The sequence below is a fragment of the Haliotis asinina genome, chromosome 8, assembly GCF_037392515.1.
Source record: "Haliotis asinina isolate JCU_RB_2024 chromosome 8, JCU_Hal_asi_v2, whole genome shotgun sequence".
In the NCBI taxonomy this organism is placed as follows: Eukaryota; Metazoa; Mollusca; class Gastropoda; order Lepetellida; family Haliotidae; genus Haliotis; species Haliotis asinina.
The window spans coordinates 30,646,601-30,659,600 of record NC_090287.1 but is presented as its reverse complement, the minus strand read 5'-3'; the positions used below and the strand labels follow the sequence as shown (position 1 = coordinate 30,659,600).

Below are 13,000 nucleotides of genomic sequence, written 5' to 3'. Positions count from 1 at the left end.
ATTTGAACTTGACACCTATCAGACTATACGACATAAAGAAAATAAGTTGACTTATGACTCGTGCACCCGAGTCCCGTGTCTGCCACATTATGTAATTAGGCACATGTGATACACATGACATGTTTTTTTATGTCTGTGGGTTGCAAACAAACTACATTCATTTTTTTCGGATGACTGGATCTGACGGAAACTGGTGCAAACTCTTGTCAGTTTCAAGTCCTGCTTTGTACTTGGACGAATGACAGATTCCAGCCACACAGTAGTTCACCATCTCTACTGACATGACTTTTGATTGGATCGAGCACAAATCTTACTTTCTTGTGACTGGCTATACTTCTAAAATGCTCACCAAACAGACTATCTTTCTGTACACACAATGAACCCTCAGCATATCAGCAAATGAAACAGCCAATCGGAAGCCGTCGTTACACTTGAGTGCATATCCACCCGCTATGACTGGGATCAGTCTCCCGAGGGCTTCGTTTTGGGGGAAGTAAGCCCAAGTACAATATATTGCACTTTTGAATCGCGATTGTACGCTTATAATTTTGTTTATTTCTGTTTTTAAAAGCATCAGTGTATATTATATGTCACGAATAAGTGATAAATGTGTTTTAATTATGTTTGATTGTTTGGTTGCATGTGACCTTTAAGCATTATTCCAGCAGCTGAGGACACCAGAAATAGGTTTCAATCATACCCATGTTTTTAGTATGTCAAGCACACATTTTAACCACTTGCTGATCCCACCATCTTATGTTTGTCAGTCAAGGAGACATGCAAGGTTCATGATTAACAGTCATTAAAATTTTAATCTTTAGGATTATCTTTCTAAATGTCAGTAATAATCATATCCCTTGTACTGACCTTAATGGAGTCAACAAGATCCTCGATGAGGAAGAGCCTGCGAACTTCCTTTGCTGTGCAATTAATGTGCTTCAGAATGGTCTCCACAACTGGCTGAACTTTGTCCTGTTTAAGGTCAAGGTCCATTTCCAGATATTGCCTGAAAGGTGAAGATCATAAAGAATTACATGTTTGAAATGGGGTAATCACTAACGAGTGGTGTTTACATTACGCAGAGGCTGGGGCAGTCACTTTTTATGTACAATTCAGGCATATTCGTTTCAAAATGGACATCATTAAAACTGCAATACAGGATCTGCATATGTAGTATTTTTTTCATCTACACAAAAAATATTTACATAGACTGCTCCTATTACAATTTAACTTCATTTGACCAATGAGTCACTGATTTGCAGCCATCTTTGTTAAAACTACAGTATTCATTCATACAAAGTCAATCATGTTATCATTCAAATTCTTCCAAAATGCAGTTTGAACTGGCTTGATCAAGTTAATGCTTGAAGTTTCAAGAAAAACAACTACAAAGAATAAACTATTTATCCTCTGCAGTCATTGTAAGGTTATGAGTGAGTTTAGTTTTATGTGCTCCACACTCTGGAGCATTAATCTACACCATTGGGAAATGATGGCCTGATCGATTCTGTCACCTCTTACAAGCATGGGTAACTGCATCAATTCTTAGTCAGATCTTCATAAGTCTGTAAGGTTATGAGAACTTATGGCACAGTGAAATTATCAATGGCCCAGACAGTGAAGTTTTGTGGCCCATATCTGCCAAAGATTGTCAATAAATTTTGTAACCATTATGCCATGGGCGCATGAAGTAAAATGTCCTTCCTTATCATACCATCACAACCTTTATATTAGCATTTATTTTTCACAAATTGGGATTAATTACTTGAATGGGTGTCCCTCGCCAGTCTTCTGAACGGCAGCCATGACATTCTTGTAGACTCTAAAGCTGAGTGTGACAGTGAGCATGGCAAGAGACAGGTATGCCACCACACTGAGCACTGAGAAGAACGCCAGAGAGAGAAGCACGAACATCATGCTGCCAAACACCACACCTGTCTTCCGAACATCACGCCAGTATATCAGCTCCAAAACTAAGACAGACAAACAGTTCATGTAGAATATAAACATTTCTACCATGTGAAAACATATTTCAAGCTATCATGTTCATACATGTACATCAGTTTTTCTAATGAATCTAACCAGCAACTAAGTACATTCAAAACAAGTTAAATAACATTTGATAGACACAAATATTTAAACATTGTCAAAGAAGAAAATCCTGAGTAACAAGATTCACCCAAAGAACACTAAATCTGTAGACCTTTCATGGCTTCCAACTGTCATTTTTAATGATCTTTTAGTTGTATTTATTAGCATTTCATCAGAAACAAAATCCAAAAACAATCAAGATATATTTTCACAAAAGCACTTGCATAATTTGGCATGTCATTCTTGGCTTTTCAAGCTATGTAATGTTGGTGATTTTCAAGTTTGGAATTAACGATCAAGACTATTCAAAAGGAACCATGAAATACCAGTCCCATTTCAATCCTACTTGAGTGAAGTATGAGCAAATGACATCTTCTGTAACAAGAGCTTCTCATTTCCCCTTTATTTTAAGTGGCATCCTTTATTCATTGAAACTGGCAGAAGCTTAACACCAGTAATGTCACACTGACCTGACTCCTCAAGGTCACTCTCACTGATTGAAGAAGATGAGGGACGAGAACAGGTATACATTGAATCTAATACAGAGCACGAACAACAATGTACATGTCATGGTAACTCTGAAATATATGCCAAATGCAGTTGGGATCTGAGATTTTGACCTTAGGCTCGCATGTTGCAGCAAAAGCAATCATGCATCTCAGTGAACATGACAGAAGACACCCAACAATGTCAGTACATGAGGTCACTCTTAAATAGCTTCAACCATCTTAGTTTGCTTTATCTTAATTACCATTTTCTGACAGATATATGATTAGCATAAATGAATAATATCATTCACCAATGCTAAAAAATGCATAAGTTGGGTCACTGCTTAATGGAAAACTGTCAGAGTAATGGGCCGCTCACAACAGTGATCTATTCATAACAAGGCGTAATGCATAATGGGCTGCCATGGCAACAACTGATGCTGCGCAGGGCGCCTACAGCTAGCCTTGACACTAGTTGCAATAGCTGGAATGTATCAAGTGGCACTTGGGGCAACATTCAATATTCAATAGTAAGCTTACTAGGGGACGTTGCACTTCAAAACAGGCTTACAAACAAATATGACAGGTTGTGTGCCAGTAAAGACTATTTATCTTTTGTCATAGTTTCACACAAAGGAATTTGTACTCAAAGCTTCTATGGGATGATAAACTAGTCATGGCACCACATGCAGTTTACACACCTTGACAGTCCAGGTATTCACAACAAAATTCTTTGAACAAGATATTTCAGAAGAACTGTTTGAGAGTCATTCCAGAAGTTCTAAGGTATAGGAATGACAAAATGCTTGAAAGCAGTTCAACTATCTAAACGGAAATGTCAGTATCGCTCATTAAAGCTCACCATCCATAAAGATTTGTCATTCCTATTATTTACTTTTCCATTTTTATATTTTATCTCAATCAAGTCAACATGCAATTTCATTAAATGTTCCAATTGACAAAGCTACATTTCAAAGTTACACTCAACATCAAACCATTAATAATGTAAAGGCTAAAAAGGGTTCATAAGTTCAAACATCCCATCACTTTTCTTCATTATTTACACCTGTTCACACTTATAGTGCACAGCAAGCCATGCTTGAATGGTTCACGTTCTAACACAGAGGCAGGACACTCAATATGTCACGGTTCATCAACACATTATGTTGATATAACAGTTAAGTGAAGCTATAAATACACTGCAAACAGATTTGAGGACAAGCAACTGCTTTGATGTACGACTTCTCTTCCATTAACACAGGGATGCATACTGTGCTACTCAGTAGCCATGTCCTGCTTATAAACTCCCAAGAACACCTCCACGCACTCCGCCTCCCTACTTACTGATGGGATAGCAGACAAGGGGGGCCTATGAATTACCGGACCTCATCAAGTTCCGTGTCAGCTTCTTAATTTCATACAGGGATGCCATGATGTAGAGCATCAATTGAAGCATTTGGCCATAACAGATGAACTACTAGATGTTCATCCATGTCTTCCATACTATCAACCACTGTTGCTATTTTTTTTTTTTTCACACTGTCAAGGAAGCTACTGATGAAGAGATTTGGCCATGTGTGTTACATATTCAATTTACTTAGTTACATAAATTGTTAAAAAAAACCCAAAACATTCATGCTTCATGAAAGCACATCTGTAGACCATTGATGAATGCAAATACGCTTATATTTGGCTTTAAAAATGTAAAATTTCTAAATCTTATCCACTCATGTTATATTTTCAAATTTTGATTACAAAGTTAACAATGACTTCATATCAAAGCCAAACACAGATCTAAAGATCTCAATATTTTTTTATGGAGGTCAAATGCAAAGAATGTGATGCAGCATTCATGTATCTTGCAACCAAAATCCTCAATACGGCAATAAAATGTCAACTAGACTTCATATTCATTAATGCATGATTAAAAGTGATGAGCTCATGAATTCAAAATCTGAGAGAATCCTTGCTATGGATCAGGTAACAGAAAAATGGGATTTATGTGTCCCAGAAATAACATTCCTGCTATGTCACCAATATCAAGGCTGTGTGAAGAACTGCCTGCTGTGATAAAGTTTAGTCTTAAGCCACTTTTAGCAATATTCTAACAATATCACAACAGGGGGCATCACAAATGGGCTTCACACATCGTACCCCTGTGGGAAATTGCACCTTGTCTTTGGGCATTACGATAGGAACAAAACTGGGGTTATCAATGTGACGAGCAAATGCCTTAATCACAATGCCACCCAAACATCCACCAGAGAGAAGTGTTTTAACTTTGAAGCAGGAACCAAAAGTCTTACTATTTAAACTTCAAATGTCCTGACCAGGTACATTAACGTAACACAACAACATACACCAGTACAGTGTTTACTGTAGGTTTTGTACGAGTAATGGCAGAAATAAAATTTTATACATGTACATAGTCCAAATCTTTTGTTGAGGAAATGTTCATTACAATCATGAATCATTTACAATTTTATTGTTTTTTCATATGTTGCTGTTTTAAGGAACTTTTATATGTAAGGAAAAAAAACACACACAAAATATTGTTTGCTTGTTATTTGCATGAAAAACATTGGTTTCTGTGTTAATGCTAACACTGCCAGTATTTACTCTAGAACCTAACTACACTACAGCAAAAGGTCTTACTATTGCAACTGATCGTGTAACCTGATCAATTAATTGTTTCTATCACCCTTGGACCAGTGTGGTGTTCAGGAGTTGTATAAAGGTTAAGCCTTCTGTGTCCACAGTTTAGTCATCACTTAGCCTCTCTGTGTCTAGAGAACACATCAGGTGGCACACTTATACCTGATCATGTTACTTGCAATATGGCCAACAACTACACCCATCCTGTTCAATACATCAGTTTAGGAATGTTTCAGCCACTTAAATAAACAGAAACATCCTCATGATACTGGTATCATTTAAGTGGAAATTTATTAGGATTGTCATAAAATTCGAAGCATATTAATTTTATCTTTTGTTACAGCTGTGCTCTCAAAACTAAATCAGAACAATCATGACAGGCTGCTGCATAAAAAATACAACTATCCTTTATACTCCCGAAAACAGGTGTGTCCTGATATGATGAAAAACACATACCAGAAATAATCCATCTTTCTCCTAATCTATCATGCTAATAGTCAAAGTGTCACTGTTTTCTAATTAATAACACATTCAACTAAACATATGGTGCACAATCATTATACCTGTATTAATTTCTAAATGACTCATTCACTCTATGAAAATAAAATAATTTTAAAAAGGTGAAAAGAGAATAGACTATTACCACCATATGCTAGAGCATCATAAGCACCTGTCTGCTCATATGGTCTTCAGGTAGACAACTATCAACAGACCCTGCCTGAATTACACCTTAAATCTGTTTTTTGTTACCCTCCCGAATCACCACACATTCCCCAGAGTGATAGATTTCCTGATGCCATACCAGATTCCATAGCTGTCTCAAGTGTAGTGTTTGTTACTGCAGCATATGGCCAGAAAAAGAGATCCTAGTGCCTGGAGTAAGCCCTCCGTAGTAGAGATCCAAGTAGCCACGTTGAGGGCAGCACACCTCTCTGTCAAGTCAGCAAGCAGGCTATAAACGTAGTCTTGCCTGCTGTGGGCTATCCAGCCAGCCTTCCTATATACATGTGTAGCCTGTACACTGACAACCCACCAGTGAGATACCATGCTGATAGATTTCTTATGCCACCTGCACATTCCCATCTCACGACATGGGTCAGATACACAAGTCTTATTACTGGACTACTGAATGTATCATGAACAATTGTTTACTGAAAGGCACACAGATTGTTTTATTTCATTATCACTATTTAACAGAATGCACTGGCTGACCTACATACACTCGGGTCAAACTGGACAACTATGGACTCTTCCCCACCCACTGTTTAATCAAAGTATTTTAATATGACTATTTAAAGACTGGACACCACAACATGAAGACCACTAAACATGACCTGCCTGAAACAGAACTACACTGAAAGTAAATGTGATTTAACAAAAAAATATTTAAAGCAACCTAAATAAAACAATGTCACAACAACTGTACTGTTATGTGTTAACTGGACAGCAAGAAGTATTGCAGTTGATAGGAAAGAATGACGAAAGAGCACACATCTATGGAAAAAAAAACCCCAAACACTACAATCAATCTTCATGAAATTAATTCTGCTATGCAGATCTACCCTGCATGGCCCTTGACCCTCAAGCTAAGACAAGGTTATAAGCAGCATTAACATCATCCCAGACATATGGTACTGGCCTTCTATAACAGGTCTCACGAACAAGATCCATGTTGGGACCTGAACCTTGGAGACTGCTTAAACCATTAGACTACCCAGCACAAGGTCCTAAAAGGTGTTGGATGGTACTGGAGATGAAATGATCTCACTACACGTTGTAGCAGAAACGGATAAATTCTGGCTTTAAATTTAACAGACAAATTGGGGCAAAAATCGCTAAACATTTGACATCTGTAAAGACTTCTACTTAGATAATTTTTCTAAATTCAAACTGGGATGTTTGGCAAACATCATCTTCTCTGCAGAACCAGATAGATATCCCTGGAGAACTTCAGACTTCTTACAAACAATTCAAGTTTATTTAGCAGGGATGCCAGGAAACAGAATTTACTATAGTGAAAGTGAGATCTTTTCTACCATGTTTACTTGCATGAAGAAGGGTAGCCTTAATTTTGGATTGATACAAATCTGACAGGTAGCTCTTCCTTTCCCTTTCAAGAATAAATAGTAATACATTTTACACATGGTTGTGTTTATTGCTAGCAAAACTCTTTCTTACTCCATAAGTATGTTTACATGTGTGGAATTCATATTATTTCGTACCACACATCTTCAGCTGTTCCCGAAACATGTCACTAAAAAACAGTTCTGATGTTTTCAGAAAAGTGTTTTTCTTTAGCAGTTGCCATGACAAACAGCTTGTGCCGACTCTGCATGGTACTACAGAACTAAATATATCTCCCTCGGCTCAGGTCAATCAGTGCCCGTAGGACTCCCTCACAATAGCAGGCCATTATGTTCTTACTTATTGCAGGAACCAGGAATAAGGCCCATTGTAAGCATAGCAGCAAATTGGACATGAATTATTCATGAAGACATCTAAAACCAAAGACAAAAAACATATGGATGAGATGACAACATGTACACAACCTTGCAACCCAAGAGTCTAAGCATTCCACTACATCTAGTGTACCCCATTTAAAGCAACATGCGAGGGGGCGAGACTGACTCAATGTTTAAACCACTTACAGGAAGATAAGTCAGGCTCAGTAGAACTCTCTGTTAAAATGAAGAGAAAAAAAAGATTAGAACACAAAACAGAAAGAAAATGTCATCAAACCACCAAAACGTACCACCAAAATACACCACTAGATGAAAAGAATGCTGAATATTTGTTGATCAACCTAATGTTAAAAGATGTTACACCCCAACCACACCTGTGAGAATCTGGTCACAATTATGAATGAATTTCTAATTTTTATCTTTGATATATTCCTTGCTTCCTTTGTTTTCTTAATGTTTTATTTGGGAACGCTTTTTACATTGTGTTTTGAGAGAAAAAAATCTAGCACTTTCCCATTAAATTGTAATGACAATTTTTAACATTACAATCCGTCCAATTTAAGGCTTTTAAACTTGACTGACAGAAAGAGTTATTGAGTTTAGTGTTACACCGGTTTTAGCAACTAACAGAAAGAAGAAACCAACATAGAAATATCTAAAACAGCAAACTATCGTTGCTAGTAACATTTCCAAATTTTTTAAGTTAATTTGTCTATCCAAACATTCATAATATCATTCGATTTCCAAGCATAAAAGTAAAACTGTATAGGTCTGTGCAAACATGACCGAAAGAACAATAACTATCAAAGATTTTTCTTCTTAGATAAATAATTTATCACAAAATAACATTCAATATATTTATTTACACACACGATGAATTCTCAGAGTTGATCATTCTTTCAGCAATCAATTCAAAAAAACAAAATTTCTTCACTGTCACTGAAACAAGAAAAGAACATATCAACCAAATACACCTTTATTCAAATCAATTAGCATTCAATCATGCCATGCTTGCTAGACTATAGAAGAGAATTGTTCATGCTATGTATGTTGGTGATTAAGTGCTGAATGCATGTCAGATGTAACCATGAGGCCTCCAGCACCACAACAACCTCAGCATGCCTTAGTTGAACACATGCCAAGTCTGGGCAAAAGTTTGTCTCAATCAATACATTGCACAATGTACTGTGATCTGCTACCTGCCTAGAACAAGAAATCCTTACCACAGATGAATTTATGTTAGTCTACACAGCAAGTACCAGTACCAGTTATCCCAGGAAATATCTTCTTCAGTTAATATCAAGGTTGCTATAATGTGCTGAAAGAGCATGTCAGAATTTATGTAATACTAAAAATAGAGTAACTATGTTGTTTGCATAATAAATTACAACTGTTCATCTTCACTCATCTCATCCTTGAAGACAAGCGAACCTTGATCCATGTTGAAAATAACTTAAAATAATCTTTCCCATTTGACAAATTAACATGATTTCAGAAACATAAGGGCATTTTTGTCTTCATATTCTGTGATGGGATTGGTAGATATGGTTGGTAATACTCTCAGCATGACCAGCAGTTTGCTACAGGTCTCTCTACACCTTACAACGCTTGCAATGTATACCAACACGTAAGGTTACAGGAGAGGGGTTTATGTGACAGTCGTCACATTAGCTCACACCTTGGAGGTCAGGATCTAGGAATACAAGTCCAACTGGGCGAGCTGACACGTTCTCATGTGACACTTCATCATTCAAGTTACATGTGATGTCTCTACACCTCCAACTTACAGTATGAATCAGTGAAGTTTGCTAAGCAGCATCAGCAATCGTGGTTATACATACTTGTTCAAGAAAACAAAAAAAAACACCCACACTTCTAATTCTTTAAAACAGCAAAAAAGTATTTTTCCAGCTTAAATCTTTTCCATATACTCTGTAGTGTTGTGTCTGAAGTTCACCTTTACACAATAGTCCGCTCATCCTTTATGTGGTTTCTGAGTTAGAAAGACATGAGCTCAGCTCTCCCTGCTAAGTCAACAGATAAAGCTAGAATTTGATTGGTTGTCATTGAAAACACTTATCATCTCAATCATCTGAATTACTTGTGTATGTTACTCATACAGAAGAGGCCATCAATAGATGACCAATCAATACCTAATGCCATCTTATAAAAATTATTTCTGAGCTGTTAAAAACTGAGAATGGAATCAATGTAATTCCAATATCCATGTTAGACTGTGAAGGCAGAGCGCATGTCTTTCATAATGTTTGCCATAAAAACGATAAACGGTACAACAGTCACTTTTTCAGCCATTGTTCATAGGTACAGACATTACCAGGGAAAGCCTTACCCAAAAGCAAGCATTAATCAATTTTGGAGGCAGACATGCCCCAAATAATACCTTTTCCTGGATGCACTCTCGTTAAGACTCTCTATTTACCTGAAAATTTAACACAGGATACGACATATGCCACATCCAAAAAATACATCAAACTGTTTTGTATTGGAGCTTTTTTTCACTACTAACTTTTGATATTTTACATAATATTTTCACTTTTGCAAATAATTAGCTAGTTTGACACTGGCTTGCAGCAACCTCTTCCAATGAAAAGAACAATTGAATACCATGTGGGAAAGGCCAGCAGTTACTGAATATTACCTAACAGACAGCTACTTTAATGTGAGCTGTCAACGTTTAAAAGTTGCGTATTCTTCTCTAAGTAAGTATTCAAACATGTTTAAGACGATACTGTTCGAAAAAAGTTGCATACCCTTTTGTATCAATACACCAGTTGATAAATGTATCTGTGCATCAGTGAATCATCCCAGCCCCACACATTACAACAATCAATTCATGTTTTTATTATCTATGTGAGGTAAAAATGACATTTGATCAGGATACCATTTGCTTCAAGCCACTGATAGGAAGTACTGCATACCCTGCACCCTATATACCCTGGAACTCTATTACATTGGGCCATGTGCACATTCCTAACGTAAACTGTGTAAGGTATCCAATACTTGTTTTCAAGTCAATATTTTACAGATGGCCAAATATCTCAATATTCATATCAAAAGCATGAATCGCAAGATAACATATACATTGTTACCTAATACACCATTGCTCACATTGACCTATGGCCATACATCATACGATGGAAAGCATGTTACGTAAAAATGCCCACATAAATGGAGACTTATCACTCAAGCAGGAGAAGCTATGCTGATTAAGCATACATTATGCAATGCAATCTCAGGGCTAACAGCTTGACTGACATCATCACCACAACTACAGGTGGGTCTGACTATCCATGATGTAAGGTATTACTCAACTGGCACCACAGAACCAGAAATGGCTGACAAGTGACTGGGAACAAATACAATCTGTCTGCAATCTGTGTTTGAAAAAACAGTTGACATCAGAAAATGCCACAAAGTGTCTAGGCTATGAACTTAGCCACCATTGTCACCCTCAAAAAGATGAAGGTATCTGTTCTTTTCAGTAAAATTACGGGAATGTGCACAAGTTTCCTATATATATACATAACAGGACCATGAGACTAAACAGAATTAGCCCCCAACAGCTCAACAGCAATACTTTCTCAATAAATGCCCTCAAGGTCTTGAACCAAATCCAGTATTAATGGAAAGCATTGGACCGACAGACAAGGCTGGCATATTCGCAGATAGTCTGGTAGAAGTGTTCACGAAAAGCATTGGACACTCAGACAAAGCTGGCATATTCGCAGATAGTCCGATGGAAGTCTGCAACCCGCAAGCCCCAGTGTCTGACAATGACTTTGACTGAAGTTGTTATATATGCGACACATCATACTTGTTTGTGGTGCATATATTTAATGTTTGTTAATAATTTCAATGCCAATAATACGAAATGTTAAATCTGAAAGGTGTGTTTAATTTTTACTTCACAAATTCTGTGAATTTTCAGTGGGTCAGGCATTCCTAGCCCCAACAAAAACAAAATCCTCAATGATGAGTGCATAAAATGAGCTTAAAGAATTACTATTTTTGACATTTTCCTGTTGATATGACAATGACATTGTTGCTGCAACTGATTTGCAGTATCTCATCCATAACAGCCTCCAGGCTATATTTGACACCCACACTGCCTGTACTGGATGACCTTATGAATTTGTCTGAAGGAATCTGACATACATAGCCACTTTACATAAAGCTATATGAAATATCAGATAGAAGACATCTATGTTGGTCTGGATTAACACCCAGTTTATGTTTTCATTAATCTGTGAGAATATCAAGAGAACTGCAATCTACCTAATGATGAAGTAGTAGTTCTCAAAGAAATGTTAATAGTCGTTTCTTAACTGTGCAAGTCTCTGCCAAGCAGACCCCTGTTAATTTCTAACCCCATGCCTAATGTCAGGAGTCATACACTCGGAGATCGCAGCATTCACATTCTGGAGCTGAACCTAAAAACCCCAGGACTTTTACTCATTACTAATATACTTTCTCAGCTGTTGTAAGAACTGACCTTAATCTAAAATCCTGTAATAAGTAAGCAAAAAGCAGAGAATAAAAAGAAGTAAAAAGTCATACATCAAAATTTAATCTTTGAATTCTTTCAATACACAATACATTTCTCTTCTAGAAAATTGTTCATGTTGATTTTGGATGAGAGGAGGATTGGCTTGCATGTATGTGATCGATTTGATTTTTCATTACATGTCTATTCACAGTTGTGGAGCTGTAAAAACTCAACACCTCACTGGCAAATGCCTTATTGTGTGTAATATGTTTCTCCTAAAACGGTTACTTGTAACCAACTAGAGACATAAGGTCTGACTTGGGGCATCTGACCAAGCAAAGCTGATCAATACATTCTGTGACTTCCGCCTTTGTAACCACAAGGAAGATATATTATGCTAATTGGGTGTCTATTTCTATCAGGTCAAAGAAGAGTTCTCGAGCCAAATTCAACCAATGACAGCTGTTAAATATTTCAATCAATGTGGAGTATGTTGTGACACCGAAGTTGTTCTGGTAGTAAATAATTGATGGTCCTGTCCATTACAAAACAGCCATATTGATCTGGTGCTGTCCTTCCCTGACCTCATTGCTGATCAATTTCTGTGTCAAGTGAAACTACATTCAGCTGACTGGTCACTAGGCTAACAGCATAATAACTAAACACCTGGGCAATATTTCTGGAAAATTATCACTTTCTAAAAATACAGTAGCCCATAGGCTGAATAGGATATTGGTTGCAGGACAGTGAATGGATGTCAAGAATACAAGATTCAAGTACTTCGTGCTGATGGAAAC

The 13,000-nt window shown here is 37.0% G+C and overlaps 1 protein-coding gene across 5 annotated transcripts in view; it reads right to left on the bottom strand.

The window, feature by feature from the left end:
* The window catches only part of LOC137293930 (reticulon-1-A-like), a 37,756-nt gene that overhangs the window by 8,297 nt on the left and 16,459 nt on the right, over positions 1-13,000 (bottom strand). For 3 of the 5 annotated variants that reach the window (XM_067824792.1, XM_067824788.1, XM_067824790.1), the window contains exons 3-5: positions 7,883-7,912; positions 1,766-1,973; positions 868-1,006 (exon numbers count right to left, since the gene is read on the bottom strand). In XM_067824792.1, the coding sequence (XP_067680893.1) occupies positions 868-1,006; positions 1,766-1,973; positions 7,883-7,912 (377 nt within the window). The remainder of the gene's footprint in view (positions 1-867; positions 1,007-1,765; positions 1,974-7,882; positions 7,913-13,000) is intronic. The other 2 variants (XM_067824789.1, XM_067824791.1) reach the window with 1 other exon arrangement.